The sequence below is a fragment of the Saccopteryx leptura genome, chromosome 3 (genome assembly GCF_036850995.1).
Source record: "Saccopteryx leptura isolate mSacLep1 chromosome 3, mSacLep1_pri_phased_curated, whole genome shotgun sequence".
Lineage (NCBI taxonomy): Eukaryota > Metazoa > Chordata > Mammalia > Chiroptera > Emballonuridae > Saccopteryx > Saccopteryx leptura.
Window position 1 is genome coordinate 53,946,633 of NC_089505.1, and position 19,235 is coordinate 53,965,867.

Genomic DNA, 19,235 nt, shown 5'->3' on the forward strand with positions numbered 1-19,235 from the left:
GAATGTAGACTACCTCACATAAAACAGCACCCCTCCCCCCAACACTGTCCGTTTTCTTTCGTCTGGTTGATTTTTCTCCCCACAGAGCTCGCGGCTCACTCGGGCACTGCGTGTGTTCACCGTCTGTCTCTCCTGCTACAGAGCCAGAACCGAGGCCGGGCTGAGTTATTCACTCAGAGTCCCAGCGGCAGAGTCCCGGGCACAAAGTTGGCTCCTTTACTGCGGTATTTTTCTAATATTAAAAACAGTAGTCTTTTCTATTTAAAGCAGGTTTAGAAAATTAAAAGAAGTTTTAAAATCACTCATAATACTACCACTATATATAATCACTGTTGACATACTGGTATTTTTCTGTCCGCCCCCCAGGATGCTAGATATTTTCTCCCCTTCTGAATATATATAGTTACATTTACACTGTATATGTTTGTACTCTAAAAAAAAAAATGTTAATATAGGCTGATATATTTTTGTAAGATTTTTTAACACAAAGGTTAAAATTAAAATGGTCTGACAAACCCCGCCTTAATCAAAGAATGCAAGAAATCAGAACTAACATTATCCTCAATGAATTTTTTAACTATAAATAATTTTAAATGTCTCAATTATTATATTAAATTGATAGATAACATAAATATTGGCAGGAAAACATTATTAAAAACTTCTTAGTCCTATATATCTTTAGTTATTTTGTTGATTTTTTTCAACAGCTTTATATGTGGTCTTTTTAAAATTTACATTAGAACCCCATCACCAAAGCCTGAGTGAAACGATGCCTTGCCTGGGACATTATAGGAGATTCAGGAGGCGGATGGGAAGTTGGACTTGATGGTTTCGAAGGCCCTTCCTGACTCCTGGGTTTATAGTTAATCAGGAGGGACCGCCTACCCAGCTCTGCACTCTGCAGTGCAGCCTAGGAGTCTTGTTCCTGATTCACCAGGCAGGCAATGTCCCGGAGAGGGCTTCATCTAAACCAGGGGTCCCCAAACTTTTTACACAGGGGGCCAGTTCACTGTCCCTCAGACTGTTGGAGGGCCGGACTATAAAAAAAACTATGAACAAATCCCTATGCACACTGCACATATCTTATTTTAAAGTAAAAAAACAAAACGGGAACAAATACAATATTTAAAATAAAGAACAAGTAAATTTAAATCAACAAACTGACCAGTATTTCAATGGGAACTATGCTCCTCTCACTGACCACCAATGAAAGAGGTGCCCCTTCCAGAAGTGCAGCGGGGGCCGGATAAATGGCCTCAGGGGGCCTCATGCGGCCCGCGGGCCGTAGTTTGGGGACCCCTGATCTAAACATACGTTTCAAATTTTTAACTTTTAAATATAAAGTTGTTGTATTACCTCTTTTTTACTTTTTTGTACTTAAGAACTTGATAAAGCACATAAATATTGTACAAGTATATAAACAGCATCTCAATTTTTTATGTAGGGCAAAGGATTCAATAAGTTTAAATCTAAATTAATTGCTCTGAAATAAAACAGAGATGGGGGCTTAATATCAAAACTTTGCTTTACAAATACCTTTGATTGTTATCTAAGATTATGAACCAGGCCCTGACTGGGTAGCTCAGTGGATAAAGTGTCCACCCAGCATGCCAGACGTCATGGGTTTGATCCCTAGTCAGGGCACATACAAGAAGCAATCAATGAGTACACACAATTAAATGGAACAACTAATGAAACAACAAGCGGATGTTTCTCTCTTCCCCCTACAAATCAATGGAAAAAAATTTTTCTTTTAATTAAAAAAAAAAAAAAAGAAATGATTATGAACCAGATGAAGAACTCTGGTAGTGTTCTCCCTTTCCAAGTGGCTATTAACTATTTTCTTTCTTTTTTTTTTTCCATTTTTCCGAAGCTGGAAACGGGGAGGCAGTCAGACAGACTCCTGCATGCGCCCCACCAGGATCCACCCGGCATGCCCACCAGGGGGCGATGCTCTGCCCATCCGGGGCATTGCTCTGTTGCATCCAGAGCCATTCTAGCACCTGAGACAGAGGCCACAGAGCCATCCTCAGCGCCCGGGCCATCTTTGCTCCAATGGAGCCTTGGCTGCGGGAGGGGTAGAGAGAGACAGAGAGGAAGGAGAGAGGGAGGGGTGGAGAAGCAGATGGGCGCTTCTCCTGTGTGCCCTGGCCGGGAATCGAACCCGGGACTTCTGCATGCCAGGCCGACACTCTACCACCGGACCGGTTGGCCAGGGCCCTATTAACTATTTTCAAAGCCTAAAATATCTGTCCCTAACCAGTACCAAATAAGTCGAGTGTTCTATTACATCAGTTTTAGCTACTATTAAACAAACTTGAAACAATAATTTAAAAAATAGTCAAAGAAAACACATAACATATATTCAAGAGTTTGATTAGTATACCTGAGATGTGACCCATGGCTGCTGTCCTCATGTATTTGTTGGTAGTTGATTATTTTACCTACTTTTTAAAGACTTGTTTGTTCAAGATGGGCTGAATATTATATTAAATGTGAACTAATCTAATGTTGGTTGTATTAAGCCTAGGTATATTGCATAATTTCTTAATTGTGTATGTCCACATTAAATTCAGTAATTCTTTATTATTCTATTTTAAGTAATAACAATTTAAAGTTTCACATTACCAAGGATGACGTCAGCGTAATGGCGCGGTAGGAAGCGATACCAATAAATCTCCCCCAAAACTCAACAAGATCTTCAACCAGAAACAGAAAAACCTATCCTTGGAGCCTCCAGATGTTTTGCAATACACCCAAAAGTATGGTTTAGCGAAAAATTGGCTAAATATATAATCAAACCCCGAAGGAAATAGGAAGTAAGAAATGCTCCGCTTTCCTCACTAACCTAAACAGGGCTGCTTTCACTGGGAACTGAGAATATAGAAACTGAGGCGGGCAAAGGGGGTGAATAGATCCAGGCCGCGGCACAAACGGCTGAACCAGGCTGTGGCACGGAGATCCAAGCCGAGGAAAAACTGTGCCTGTGGCAACCCAGTCAATACAAGCTAACACTCACGCCAAACCCAGACAGAGAAAGACAAGTGGGGCACCCATTTTCCCTAATCCCCTGCTCGGCGTGCACAGATAGTGGGCGAGAGATTCCTCCGAGTGCCTCAGCAGTGGGCGCTCGTGTTACCCCACAGAGAGGCAGAGTCAGGGGCCTTTGTGTGCAGAATCTCCGGGCCTCCCCAGCACCCTGAAAAAGCCGCGCACGGAGAGGGAGTGAGAACTAATTCCAACGCTGGAACTTTTCTGTGCGGGAGGGGGATTCACTCAGAGGGTGAGGTGGCTGGCCTGATATCCTGGTCGGTGTGCACGGAGAGTGAGCGAGAGATTCCTCCCAGCACCTCAGGAGTGGGCGCCCGTGTTACCCCACAGAGGGGCAGAGTCAGAGGCCTCTGTGTGGGCTGAAAGCGGAATCTCCGGGCCGCCCCAGCACCCTGGGAAAGCCGCGCACGGGGACGGAGCGAGAGCCAATTCCAACGCTGGAACTTTTCCATGCAGGTGGGGGTCTCACTCAGAAGGTGAGGTGGCTGGCCTGATATCCTGGTCTGCGCGCGCAGATAGTGAGCGAGAGATTCCTCCAAGTGCCTTGGCAGTGCCCGCCCATGTTATCCACAGAGGGGCAGAGTCAGGGGCCTTTGTGTGGGCCAAAAAGCGGAATCTCGGGCCGCCCCAACACCTTGAAAAAGCCACACCCAGGGACGGAGCGAGAGCCAATTCCAACGCTGGAACTTTTCTGTGCGGGTGGGGGTTTCACTCAGAGTGTGAGACTGCCAGCCTGATATCCTGATCTGCGCGCGCAGATAGTGGGCGAGAGATTCCTCCAAGTGCCTCGGCAGTGCGCGCCCATGTTATCCCACAGAGTGGCAGAGCCAAAGGTCTTTGAGTGGGCAGGAAGCACCGCCTGATTATGCTAGCAGCTCTGACTGACTGCCTTACCCAGAGCCCTGTGCTGAGTGGGAATAGAGTGGGAAGTTGCCAGCTCTTTGACCCTCTTACTATCCAGGCAGAGGCAGCAGCAATCCCATAGCTGGATTATCAGGCTACTAATTGAGGAAGGAAAGACTAGGAGAAAGGTTCCAAGAACACGGACTCTCTCACTGGTGGAGCCTATAAATGCTAATGAGCCTCGACTGCCAACGAGACTGAAGCACAATACACGACATCGTCATAGAGACTTATCAACTGCAAACCTCTACCTGAGCGTGCCAAAGGGGCAGAACCCGAGGTACAGAGTCACCGACCAGGAAGAGGGAGAGAAAAGAAAAAGCAAGAAGATAACCTCTCAAAATCAAGAATAATACGCAGACTTTATAGCCTATCCCATTTTATTATATTTGTTCATTTGTTTCTCTTATCTTCATTCTTGATATTTTTTATTCCTCCTCCAATTTGGCCGATTAACTCTCTGCCGGTCTTACTCTCTCCTCTCCTTGAACTACACTACCCATAAGTGTTACATCTCCCATTATCTTTTCTCTTCTCTTCCTTTCTCTCTATGAGGGTTACACTCCAAAACCCTTAACTCTCTCTCTCTCTCTCCTTTCTTTTTTCTTCTTTTAGTGGTTCCCTCTTTTTTTTTCTCTCTCTCTCCTTCTTTTCTCCCTCTATATTAGTTTCTTCCTTTCTCCTTTACATCTCCTCTCATTCAAACTCAATAACAAACAAATTATCTTATCTGGGACTCAAACTTATGTTTGTGGCATTTTGGGGGGTTTTTACTTCACCTTTTTAACTCACTAGCAGTGCTCCCATCCCTGGCTCTCCATTTTATCTAGTTCTTGTTCCACTAAATACAATAGTAATTTTTTAATTTGTCCCCCCATTTTTCCATTTTCCTCTTATTCCTCTCATCATAACTCTTAGTCAACCAACACCTAAAAGCAAATCATTTTATTCTTGACCCAATTTTTTTTCTTATTTGCTTTTTGTGGGTCCATACACCCTTTTTTTTTCTTTTTTTCTTTTTCTTTTTTGCCCCTTTATTACTTCTCCCCAACTCAGGCCCTCCATTATAGGCATTGTTTGTTCTATTTAGTACAATATAATTCACAGTTCACCACAAGATTTTCTCAAGAAAGAGGGGAGAGGAGAGGAGAGAAAAAAAGGATGGGGGGGAATAATTTCCTTTTTAAAAAAAAATTTTTTTTTATTTTATTTTTCTTTATTTCATTATTAATTTTTTTAAAAAAACAACTCTTTGATTTTTTATTTTTTTAACTTTTTATTCTTTATTAAATCTCATTAATACTATCAACAAAACCACCCTCAGATGCCATTAAGGAAGAGAAAATCGAATATCATGGATACAAAAGAAAGAGAGGTAACACAGCTAGATGAGGAAAAATCTATGGAGAAAAATTTTAATATATTGGAAACCTTGGAGCTAAATGACAGAGAATTTAAGATAGGAATCCTAAAAATCCTCCGAGATATACAAGAAAACACAGAAAGGCAATTTAGGGAGCTCAGAAAACAACTCAATGAACATAAAGAATATATTTCCAAGGAAATTGAAAATATAAAAACAAATCGAACAGAGATGAAAAACTCAATTCACGAGCTGAAAAACAAGGTAACAAGCTTAGCTAATAGAACAGGCCAGATAGAAGAGAGGATTAGTGAAATAGAAGACAAGCAACTTGAGGCACAACAGAGAGAAGAAGAAAGAGACTCAAAAATTAAAAAAAATGAGATAGCCCTACAAGAATTATCTGACTCCATCAAAAAGAATAACATAAGAATAATAGGTATATCAGAGGGAGAAGATAGAGAAAATGGAATGGAGAATATACTCAAACAAATAATAGATGAGAACTTCCCAAGCCTGTGGAAAGAACTAAAGCCTCAAATTCAAGAAGCAAACAGAACTCTGAGTTTTCTTAACCCCAACAAACCTACTCCAAGGCATATCATAATGAAATTGGCACAAACCAACGGCAAAGAAAAAATTCTCAAGGCAGCCAGGGAAAAGAAGAATACAACATATAAAGGAAGGCCCATTAGATTATCATCAGATTTCTCAGCAGAAACTCTACAAGCTAGAAGAGAGTGGACCCCAATATTTAAAGTCCTGAAAGAGAGGAACTTCCAGCCACGAATACTATACCCATCAAAGCTATCCTTTAAATATGAAGGAGAAATAAAAACATTCACAGATACAGAAAAGATGAGGGAATTTATCATCAAAAACCCCCCATTCCAGGAATTACTAAAGGGGTTTCTCCAATCAGATACAATGAACAAAAAAAAAACAAAGCCACAAGTAAAAGCTCCAAGAAGAACACAATAAAACCAAATTTAAACTGTGACAACAACAAAAAGAAAGGGGGGAGAGGATGGAGATTAACAGTAGCAAAAGACGATGGAGTGCAAAAGTACTCACAAAATAGTGCACTACAATGAACAGGGTAGGAACCCTTTTCATTACTTAAAGGTAACCACCATCGAAAAAACCACCACAGAAGCACATGAGATAAAAAAGATAGCAACAGAGGAAAGATGTATGGAATACAACCAAATAAAAACAAAAGATAGAAAAACGAAAGAGAAGGATCAAACAAGACACAAAACTAACAGAAAGCAATCTATAAAATGGCAATAGGGAACTCACAAGTGTCAATAATTACAATAAATGTAAACGGATTAAACTCACCAATAAAAAGGCACAGAGTTGCAGAATGGATTAAAAAAGAAAATCCAACTGTATGCTGCCTACAGGAAACTCATCTAAGTAACAAGGATAAAAACAAATTCAAAGTGAAAGGCTGGAAAACAATACTCCAAACAAATAACATCCAAAAAAAAGCAGGCATAGCAATACTCATATCTGATAATGCTGACTACAAGACAGCAAAAGTACTCAGAGACAAAAATGGTCATTTCATAATGGCTAAGGGGACACTGAATCAAGAAGACATAACAATTCTTAATATATATGCACCAAACCAAGGAGCACCAAAATATATAAGACAGCTACTTATTGACCTTAATGTGGTACTAGAGGTTCTAGCCAGAGCAATCAGACAAGACAAAGAAATAAAAGGCATCCATATCGGAAAAGAAGAAGTAAAGGTATCACTTTTTGCAGATGATATGATCCTATACATCGAAAACCCCAAAGAATCCAAAAAAAGACTACTAGAAACATTAAGCCAATACAGTAAGGTTGCAGGATACAAAATTAACATACAGAAGTCCATAGCCTTTCTATATGCCAACAATGAAACATTTGAGAACGAACTTGAAAGAATAATCCCCTTCACGATTGCAACAAAAAAAATAAAATACCTAGGAATAAACATAACAAAGAATGTAAAGGACTTATATAATGAAAACTATAAACCATTGTTAAGGGAAATCGAAATAGATATAATGAGATGGAAGAATATTCCTTGTTCTTGGTTAGGAAGAATAAATATAATCAAGATGGCCATATTACCCAAAGCAATATACAAATTTAATGCAATTCCCATCAAAATTCCAATGACATTTTTTAAAGAAATGGAGCAAAAAATCATCAGATTTATATGGAACTATAAAAAACCCCAAATAGCCAAAGCAATCCTAAAGAAAAAGAATGAAGCTGGGGGCATTACAATACCTGACTTCAAATATATTATAGGGCCACGACAATCAAAACAGCATGGTATTGGCAGAAAAATAGACACTCAGACCAATGGAACAGAATAGAAAACCCAGAAATAAAACCACATATATATAGTCAAATTATTTTTGATAAAGGGGCCAACAACACACAATGGGGAAAAGAAAGCCTCTTCAATAAATGGTGCTGGGAAAACTGGAAAGCCACATGCAAAAGAATGAAACTGGACTACAGTCTCTCCCCCTGTACAAAAATTAACTCAAAATGGATCAAAGATCTAAACATAAGACCTGAAACAATTAAGTACATAGAAGAAGACATAGGTACTCAACTCATGGACCTGGGTTTTAAAGAGCATTTTATGAATTTGACTCCACAGGCAAGAGAAGTGAAGGCAAAAATTAATGAATGGGACTACATCAGACTAAGAAGTTTTTGCTCAGCAAGAGAAACTGATAACAAAATAAACAGAAAGCCAACTAAATGGGAAATGATATTTTCAAACAACAGCTCAGATAAGGGCCTAATATCCAAAATATACAAAGAACTCATAAAACTCAACAACAAACAAACAAACAATCCAATAAAAAAATGGGAAGAGGATATGAACAGACACTTCTCCCAGGAAGAAATACAAATGGCCAACACATATATGAAAAGATGCTCATCTTCTTTAGCTATTAGAGAAATGCAAGTCAAAACTGCAATGAGATACCACCTCACACCTGTTCGATTAGCTATTATTAGCAAGACAGGTAATAGCAAATGTTGGAGAGGCTGTGGAGAAAAAGGAACCCTCATACACTGTTGGTGGGAATGTAAAGTAGTACAACCATTATGGAAGAAAGTATGGTGGTTCCTCAAAAAACTGCAAATAGAACTACCTTATGACCCAGCAATCCCTCTACTGGGTATATACCCCCAAAACTCAGAAACATTGATACGTAAAGACACATGCAGCCCCATGTTTATTGCAGCATTGTTCACAGTGGCCAGGACATGGAAACAACCAAAAAGCCCATCAATAGATGACTGGATAAAGAAGATGTGGCACATATACACTATGGAATACTACTCAGCCATAAGAAATGATGACATCAGATCATTTACAGCAAAATGGTGGGAACTTGATAACATTATACGAAGTGAAATAAGTAAATCAGAAAAAACCAGGAACTGCATTATTCCATACGTAGGTGGGACATAAAAGTGAGACTAAGAGACATTGATAAGAGTGTGGTGGTTACGGGGGGAGGGGGGAGAGGGAGAGGGGAAGGGGGAGGGGGAGGGGCACAAAGAAAACTAGAAAGAAGGTGACAGAGGAAAATCTGACTTTGGGTGATGGGTATGCAACATAATTGAATGACAAGATAACGTGGACATGTTATCTTTGAATATATGTATCCTGATTTATTGATGTCACCCCATTAAAAAATAAAATTATTAAAATTAAAAAAATAATAATAAAGTTTTACATTGCCAACACTGCATAATATTAAAAGGTAGCAGCATTTAAAAAGTATACCATATTTTAAAAATTCTATGTATGTACTAAATGCTTACTGAGAAATAAATATTTTAGCTAATCTTCCTTCCTAAAAGCAATTAAAAATTACTGTTTTAAATATGATAATATCTACAATTCATGAATTTTTTCAAGAAAAGTTTTATCTCACATCTTATGTTAATTTTACATAAAACACTTCTGTTTTAATGTGACTGTTTCTGATTATTTCAATTGCCTTTGTTTTATCATAATTTATCTTTATGAAAAGTGTACGTTATAAATGTATTGTCCTCAGTATCAACTCTTATTTAAAACCCTCAAAATAATATTCAACACAATGTGTAATCTTATGTACATGTGTCATAGTATATTAAATGCCATTTTATTTTCTGTATTTATGTGTCTCCATGTTATAATAAAGAAAACTGAGGAAAAAAATAAATAAGCATGTGTTTCATTCAGAGCATGTTCATTGCCTGGCAGATCACTTGGCTTTTTGCCCTAAAATAGTTAAATTGTGTCATATATATGACTAATTAATGGCACATTTAGTAACCAAGATAATACTTCTCTGCAAAGCATTAACAAATTCATGGCATTTTCCTTCTTTCTCTTGCTCTTTTATTTATTAAGTTTTTTTGGATTGGTGTGGACAAAATGTCTGGGATCTAGATGGAAAGTCAAGTCAGTCCCTGGGCAGCTGGCCGTACACCAGAGCCCTCTAGTCTCACACTGGAGCTCTCTGGGCCAGAAGGTGCCCCGTATCCAGAGCCAGAAAGGGAACTGGGCAAGCATGCTGATGTCCTTTTGTCTCTACTTACAACTCTTGACTTCAAGTCCCCCTGTGGTTTATGGTCCTTTTATTTCACTAACATGATTGATCAATTACTAACAATGAAAGGGGATTCAAATACTACTGAAGTCATTTCAGAGAAATGTGGCTTTCTGAGTCATTTATCATACCACAGTTTTTATAAGGAGGGTGAGTAGTTTAGGATGACAGGTAAATAAGAATGTAGCTGCTCTAAAACCTTCATAGCACATGCAGTCAGAATATTCTGCTGCATGAACAACATCAAAATTAGAAATGGTGGACACTTGCTAAACTGTAGTAAGTATGCCAATGCTGACTTTCACTGTGTACTTTAAGATTTTAAATTATATGAATTATGGGGCGTTAACATAATAGCTTTTACTTTTATGGAAGTGGGTAAACAAAGCTTCAGTTGTTTTAGTGGCTCTCTTAGAACACTCTATAATAATTGTGTCTTATCTTTTGGTTCCAACTGTTTATGGCTGTGACAACAAAGGGCTCCCTTCAAACAATGGTATCATTTTGTCTGAGACAGCATTTCTATGCTTTTATTTGGTGTCTGGCCTTTTCTTCTAACACCTCACAGGAACCTTCCATGAGCACCTTCCCACGAATGCATGCACCTGTTCCTCTGCTTCATGCTCATTCACAAAGCACCTGCCATTGTGTCCATGGCCCAAGTTCTCTTCTGTTATTTATTAAATCATGTGGCAAAATCAAGCACCCAAAGAAACTACAGCACAGAAACCACAGCCTGCGCTCTCGATACTGATCTCCAGTCAAGTTATTTGAGCAACTGTTTTGAATATATTGGCCTATTGTCACATTTTTGTAACCTAGCCACAGTTCATGTGTAAAAGTTTATTTGAACGTTTCTCTGTGTCCTCAGCCTTTGCTCCTTAGATAGTACATTCTAGTCAAATTCTGGAATATCAGTTTATTGCCTTAAGTTTTTTCAAGATTGTAAATGAACGTATTGCATTTCTACTCATCTCTGCTATCTTTACAAATAACATATTCAACAAAACTTTTACGTGCCACAGTCTACTAGACCAGAGGAAAGAAAAACTTACTTCAAGAATAATTTTTGCGAGTTTGAGGCTGAGCGGGTCTGAACCGACATCAAACAGTTTGTACAGGGTCTTCAGGAGAACACTTCTTCTCTTAAACTTAGTTCCCAGCATGTTTCCTTCCTCTAACGCACAATGAAGTTGTGTGCAAGCAGCACAGATCGTCTTGATGTTTTCTTCTGTCGGGCAGAGAGAGGAAGGCAGCACTTACTGATTAAGGACAAGTTTTCCAGTGTGTCAGACACAGAAGTATAATTAAAAACCCCATAATTATTTTCCTGGGCATCTTCAAATTCCTGAACTATGCTTTTCCCCTCATCTTAGCATTTTCATCTACTTGATTTTTTTTTTCATCTTGGTGGTCCATCTCCTATCATGTTGACTTATTCACTAATCAGTCAGTTAGCTTATCTAGCACACACAGTCTTTCAAAGAGCATATTCATGAATGGAATTGTATCTATTTCAGTCGGTTCCTTTTTTCTACACGCCCTCCAGCTCAGACAGGGCTCTGTTCAGGATTAGGGAACAGACCACTTACACCTCCATCTTCAATCCTCTGGGGCATAATTCTGATGGCCCTAGAATGTTCTCCTCCTTGTTCCTACTGACTTTGGTCCTTCAGGGTTCTGTTGATGTTCTTGCTTATCCAGAAAAGGTGCACTACTCCACATACAACAAGTGTTATCTTGTACTATTATTCTTCACACACACACACACACACACACACACACACACACACGTTGTGTAAGATGTTTGGTACCCTCAAAGAGATGTCATACTCAGTGAGTAGGAATCCTGTCTCACATATGTTTGTATTGGCAGTGCATGGTATTGGGAGAGTACTGTGCTGACAACCTACAGCACGGTCTAAGACATACTCATTTTCTAGTGTATCTGTTGTAGAAACAACAAGCAATATTTTTCTGTGAATATAAAGCTTATTATCTGACAAAAGAGGGCGTAAGTGGAATAAAATGTTACAACCACCACCATTATTTGGAGAGGGGTCATTATAAAAGAGGAGAATAAAAAAAGACAACCTAGAACATTTCATCTTATTAGAATTCTGAGGAAAACAAATTTTTTAAAAGTGGCAGCCATACTAACAGGCATATAAGGAAGGGGAAAAAAGCAGCAGATGTGGAATGTGAGGAGAATGTAAGAATCCAAACTCTAAGGTATTCAGTTGAAAAATATTATCTCTGATAGATTCCATCACGAAATTTAAAAGTAGGAAACCAATCTTAAATAAATACCATAATGTGCTCTTAAAAGCCCACACAGAGGAAGTGTGTGCCGGCAGAAGGAAATGACTCAGGCCATTTTTAGCTCTTTTCAACAATAACATCTAAGAAAAAATTTTAAACCTCAATAGCTAAGTAACCTTCAATGCCTTTCAGTTATGCACTTAAATAAATGAATTGATGGGAAATGACTTAGACTATCTTTAAATAAAGGGAAAACCTGAGCTCTATTGTAGAAAGCACTTTTTGTTGTGTTGTTTTATTCTTCTGTGACTGGTGGTTTCTTCACAAACCTGAGCCACGAGCCACTCTCTGGCAGTGGCGACAGTTTTCAGGATATTTTCCTCTACAAAATCTCAACCTGATGGGTTCTACTCAAGAGTGTGTTCGGTTTTTGCACACAGGGGCCAAACTTTAAACTATGGATCAAATTAACTCTTTATACCAGTTGGTTAGTTATGAATACCATATAGCCTCAAAAGACAGCTTAAATCAAAGAGCTATCAAGATTCTCAGGGGCTAAAGCTAGTGAGTGAAAGTTTGCTGAGTAATGTAAAACAACATAGTCTCAAAGTAATTAACCCCCCCCCCAATACTTTTTAATTACAAGATGGGAAATAGTGATTTTACAGTGGAAAACCTGGCAAACACCACCTTCCTTAAGTGACCAAAGCCCCATCACCAGTAATGGACCAAGTCAGCACCACGTACCTCCTGACAGGACATGCCGAGGACACAGCACCACTGATCTCATCCCATACACCTGCCCCAAAGGCCTACCTGGGATTGAATTGTGAGAACATACCAGGCACATCCGATTTGTGGGGCAGTATATAAACAGTTAGACTACACTCCTCAAATATGTCAAGCTCCTGAAAAAGACACAGCCACTAGACCAATAATTGGAACTTGTGATTTAGGATTTTCTTTTTCTATAAAGGAGATTATTAGGATAACTGGCAAAAATCTGAATACGGTTCATAGAGTATTGAATGGTAATTTCCAGATATATAACAGAATGCTCGTTTGTAAAAATACATACCAGAGTACTTAGGGATATGGGACATCATGCTGGTAACTTGTTCTCAAAGGATTTAAAAAGGGGGGAAAATGTGTATGTGTGAGTGTGAAGGGTACAGAGAAAAAGAGCAAAGGGGGAGGAAGGGAGAGAGAGAATGATGAAGCAGAGGTGGTAAAATGTTAACATCTAGGGGGTCTGGGGGAAGAACATACAGGATTTCTTTGTACTATTCTCGCCACTTTTCTATAAGCTGAAAACTATGTCAAAGTAAAAAATAAATAAATAAGGAATGAAAAAAAATCTCCAAGGGTCAGGGGTCAAATGACCCAGCTCTGCCCTCTTTTGCTGTTCTTTTTTTTTTGTATTTTTCTGAAGCTGGAAACAGGGAGAGACAGTCAGACAGACTCCCGCATGCGCCCGACCGGGATCCACCTGGCACGCCCACCATGGGGCGACGCTCTGCCCACCAGGGGGCGATGCTCTGCCCCTTCGGGGGGTCGCTCTGCTGCGACCAGAGCCACTCTAGCGCCTGGGGCAGAGGCCAAGGAGCCATCCCCAGTGCCCGGGCCATCTTTGCTCCAATGGAGCCTTGGCTGCGGGAGGGGAAGAGAGAGACAGAGAGGAAGGAGGGGGGTGGGGGTGGAGAAGCAAATGGGCGCTTCTCCTGTGTGCCCTGGCCGGGAATCGAACCCGGGTCCCCTGCATGCCAGGCCGACGCTCTACCGCTGAGCCAACCGGCCAGGGCCTCTTTTGCTGTTCTTAAAGTTGTCTATGGAGGACATGTCATACTTCAGATTGAGTCCTTTTGAGGAGGGAGATCCATCCACATTTCAAAGCCCAAGCTCCTGTTCACTCCTGTTGGCATCTGTGGAAGCAGAGCCCTCAGAATCCTCTTGAAACCCTTCAGGATGAAGACTTCCTCCAAGACAGGCCTCCGCACTGCCAGCCATCCTCCCCACCGGTTCTTCCAAGCATGTGCTCCTTTTAAACACTTCCCCAGACTAACTACTTTCCTCACTAGTTTTTGCACACATCTTCTAAAATAAGGGCTGAATTTAACTCGGTCTACTAACAAGAGGGTGAAAATGAGTAACTCTAGAGGGAACAACGTCATCACATCCTTATTTCCAGGGATCTGAGCTGCAGTGAACTTGGCGAGGATCTAGTCTTCCTCGCCTCTCACCTGGCAAATGGGAACTGTACAATGCAGAGATTATGTGGTTGCCCTTGGCCATGTGTCCAGGGCTCCCACATTAACCATGAACATGGCTTAGTACCTGCAGGGAGCCAAGGTCATCTGAATCTTCGAGGAAGTAGTTCTTCTGCACTACCTTCCCTGTTTGGCTTGTCTGCTGGGGACGACCCCTTTACCTGATTCTCCTAAGGGCCTCTTCCTGTGGCTACCATGCCATTTTGCTCATCCAAAGAGCACTCATTCTACAACTCCTAGTGAAGGTCAACTGTGCACTGTGCCAGGTGCTGAGCTCTGCCCCGGGGCCACGACTACAGCTCCATTGGAGCCTGTTTCAACTTCAGAAATGGACCCCCTGAGCAGCAGCAAAGAGAGAGAAGGCGGGGGCCATTCCCCTGATGAGTTTCTCATGGGTCACCTTTGCAGAGACCTGCTGATCACAGGCATTCACAGCTGGGTACTCCAGAGTGCAAGGGCTGGGCACCTCCCAGGACACTTCCTGCTCTGAGTGGCATCCCTGACAAATGTGCTCAACCTAAGGAGAGGAGGACATCTACATCTAATCTAGAAAACCAGGGCACACCTGCCAAGGATGCCTGTCAAATTCTGACTTAGTCAAAGTTTCAGAGACCTGAAATGTGTTTCAATCTTTCACTTTCTTGCTGAACTGCAACCCTAAAGAGTTCAAACCAGCACTTTCTTGGGCAGAGGAGGTGATAAGTCATTTCTATTCCAAGGGGAATTTTAGAAGTAGGCTGTCCTGCTGCATTTAAGGTACAATGTTACTCACTACAAATTAGGTTTACATGTGATAGTTAATACATACAATCCTGGGTAAATAAGTGGATGCCTTCATTTGTTTTTGAACGTGTTCACAGAAATGATAGTCAAAGTATACTAAAAATATCAAGGCACTGGGGACATATACATAACCACAGTACTCTTATTTGGAACAAAACTATTATTTTATTACCTTTTTTTAATTTTTGCAAAATTGGTACTATCCTTGTATTCCAAAAGACATCGTCTACTTTCATTTCTGTATCCTCTTCTCGCAAGTCAGCTCTGGAAACTGCAAAAGAAATCCAGAGCCAGAGAAAGATAATTGAAAAAAAGACTTCTAAGTGGAGCACCATCAACAGTCTTTGCTATTTGTCACTAAATTTAATAAGCTTTAGAATTAAATTACACTTTGCTCCCTAAGCTCAACTAACACTAATTAGAACTATATGTCTTCTAATCAAATCACCCCAAATTAAACTCAGATAACGTAAAGACATCAGAACTGAAAACTCTAATTGGGATACTTCATAAAATCTTAAGCTTTAAAAATGTTGAAATTATTGTCAGTAAGGCAAATAGTTTTGAATTACTTTTATTTAAATTTATTCTTCTGTAGTGTAGAATAAATAGAAAACTATAGACATGTAAAGAATAAAGATCTTGACAATGTTTAACAGAAAGTTTTCTAAAAGGAATTTTCTGTCCTATATATAATAAAATGTCCACATCATTGGGGGCCAAGAGATTTTGTAGGGGGTAGTGGGAAAAGCCTGGGCTTTGGGAGCTGACAAATCTCAATTCAAATTCCAACTTCACTACTGATGCACCGGGTGACCAAAGGCCGGTTTCTCCTTCTTTCTGAACCTCATTGACAAAACAGAGATTAGAATATTTGCCTTCAAGATTATGCGAATTAAAAGACAAGAGATAGGCAAAGCTCTGAGCCCAGTGTCCAGCAGCTACTAACACTCAATAGATAGGAACTTATTTCCCTGATTGAAAAACAAACAGGTCATCACTGTCTGAAGTGTGTTGGGCTGTATGACACACCCGATCACTGGGGTGCATGGTGCCCGGGAACACAGGCTGTAGAGAAGTGCTGGCTACCATTCACTGTGCACTTCCAATGCAGCAAGCCCGTCTTTAATTCTTGTAGCAACACTATGAGGAGGTTTCTGAGTTGTCTCTATTTTCCAGATGAAGAAATTGGGGCTCAGGGGTGCTAAGTTACCTGCCCAAGGTCAAATAGCTCCATAGTCTTTGCCCTTGATCTCTATGCTATTTTGTTCTGCAGCAAATCAGCAAACTAAAAGGTAACTTTGAGGGAAAACATAAGTCATATTAGAAAATGTAAATCATGATTACATTTCATACAGGAAATACTGTATCTTAAGCTCTGAAACACGGACAGTCTTGCTGGAGGGGCCCCGCTATGCAGGGCAGCAGGGGCAGAACTGGAGGCATATTCCTCGACTCCATTCTCGGGAGTGACCCAGTCTGCACTGAATCAGGGAACTGTGCCCTCCTCAGGTGGACCTGATACCAATTAAGTGACCACACAGTGGGTGCCTGGACCCTAAAAATGTCACATGGTGAGTCTGAGCATTCCACAGAGCATTGAAAGGGTTGCGTGGCCTCCATACATTTAGGTTGTTTTAACTACAAAAAGGACAAGCTAACCAGGGAGGCTTGTTAAGAGAACAGGTTTCAGAGTCACTGTCCAGGTCTGAGGTCTGCCACCTACTAGCTGGCTGACTTTGGGCAAATTGCTTTTCTTTTCCTCTGTAAAATAGGATGACAATGGTCATCTCAGGTATTTCTTTTATGTGCTCTTTTGTATTTTCCAAAACATCTAATATACTTGTATTACTCTTGAACAGAAAATATACAATGCATATTAAAATTTCCAAGCATAGCCTTGGTTGGTTGGCTCCAGTGGTAGAGGGTTGGCCCCACGTGTGGAAGTCCTGGGTTCGATTCCCGGCCAGGGCACACAGGAGAAGTGTCTATCTGCTTCTCCACCCTTCCTTCCCTCCTTCCTTTCAATCTCTCTCTTCCTCTCCCACAGCCAAGGGTCCGTTGGAGCAAAGTTGGCCCAGGTGCTGAGGATGGCTCCATGGCCTCAGCCTCAGGCGCTAGAATGGCTCCGGTTGCAATGGAGCTACATCCCAGATGGGCAGAGCATCGCCCCCTAGTGGGCTTTCCAGGTGGATCTCAGTAGAGTACATGTGGGAGTTTGTCTCTCTGCCTCTCTGCTTCTCACTTCAGCAAAATACAAAAACAAAAAATTAAATAAAAATAAAATTTCCAAGCATACAGTGATGATGCAGAGAGGCAGGAAAGCTATACAAATTACTAGTCCATCCATACACAGGCCAACCCCACCCCTGCCCACCTGCTGTGCACTCCCCGTTGAAACCAGCCATTCTTGGCTGCAGGGAGTCTATCTTGTCTTTTATGAAATCTTCCTAACACCAGGAGGGCTGATGCTTGCTGGGTAGGAAGAGCACTTGACAGTAGTAACAGGAGACAAAAGGGGTTGTCAACAAAGCTGTAACTAAACAGTGTAAGTGCTGTCAGTAGTTTTAATTGCAACGTTTCCCTTAATTTGTCTAACCCTTAGGGAAGAATTTACGGTAGAGCATATAGTTGAACTGAACAAAATCAGTCTGTCTCAGTACAGGTTCACAATCCCTTATTCAAAGCCTTTGGGACCAGATGTGGTTTGAGATTCGGAAAATTTTGAAATTTAGAAAGGTATATTACAGACCACCCCACGTAGGACCTTCTGGGGCAGCCGTGCAGCAAAACATGGGAATGTTCACCCCAGTGAAACAAAGCCCGCAGTCTGCCTCGGAGCAGTACAGGTCAGGCACTGTCGCTGAATGAGTCTGAAAACTCTTTCAGCTTTCAGAGATTTGGGTGCTTCGGAACTGCAGGCAAAGGACTGCAGACCTCCATCTCAAACCTTCGGATCATTACTTTTGTGAGTCCGCCACAACTTTGATAAGTTATTAATATGGATTCTAAAAGTAAACACGAATATTCAAACAGTTTTAAAAAACCATATTTGACCCTATTCCCAGGCATGTGACATCTTCAAGGTCCGAAGTTTATAAATAAAATCAACATGTATCCAGTGAAAAGCCAGAAGATAATGCCAGATAAATAATTTAATCAACAAATACTTATGATGCACTTAAATTTACCAGGAATTCAAATTTCAAGTCCGGTAAGTTCAAATCAGCATTTTTACCTTTGATGCAATATACCCTTTAAGAGAAGAGCTCTATGAGAAAGTAAGGGTTATCCACCGGTTTCCTGGGACAAACAATATTGGTAACATGTTCCCCTGAAGAAGAGTTGAATTACAGGGGCTGATCCAGAAATCACAGAACAGTTGATTTAACCTTCACAAAGGAAAGGCCCTCACAGGCCCTTCTGAATGTTTCTAACATTTTTCTTTTCTTTCTCAGAACAGGGGTTAGCAGACACGATGGTGTAAGGGTTTGCTTTCAACTCTGCCAGGGCCCCCTGCACCCTCGGCGTTCTCCAGCGTGTCCCGTGCCCTTCCCACACCCTGCCAGCTCTGCTCTCCAAAGTTCCATCCTATACACTCAGCTTCTGCTCCAGAAACCGAAGCATGAAATCATATGATTACTTTTTAAGAGACACAAAAAATAAAGTTCGTCTCAGTCTTGGGTAACAACCTGATATTTTAGAAAGCACTTTTATCTAGGTTTGCTAAATATAAAAATTATGATTCAACAGGAAATTGGGTAAGCCAAGTAGAAATTTCAGCATGTTTTTCAAGATTTTGCTGTCTCAGTGGTTATAATGCTTAAACCACAGCTTTGAATTCTGGACACAAAAACTTGACACAATGTTTATTGGCTGATGTTTTTAGCATGTAAATGTAAAATCCTCAGCAACAATGCTGACACGGAAGTCAGTCCGGCTAAGATTTCCCTGAGCACTGTAAAAATTCTC

The 19,235-nt window shown here is 40.7% G+C and overlaps 1 protein-coding gene across 3 annotated transcripts in view; it reads right to left on the bottom strand.

Annotated features, from left to right (window-relative positions):
* ARMC2 (armadillo repeat containing 2) overlaps window positions 1–19,235 on the bottom strand; it is a 136,347-nt gene that overhangs the window by 75,863 nt on the left and 41,249 nt on the right. For all 3 annotated transcript variants that reach the window (XM_066373520.1, XM_066373519.1, XM_066373521.1), the window contains 2 exons: window positions 15,436–15,534; window positions 11,007–11,182 (listed from right to left, as the gene is read on the bottom strand). In XM_066373520.1, the coding sequence (XP_066229617.1) occupies window positions 11,007–11,182; window positions 15,436–15,534 (275 nt within the window). The remainder of the gene's footprint in view (window positions 1–11,006; window positions 11,183–15,435; window positions 15,535–19,235) is intronic.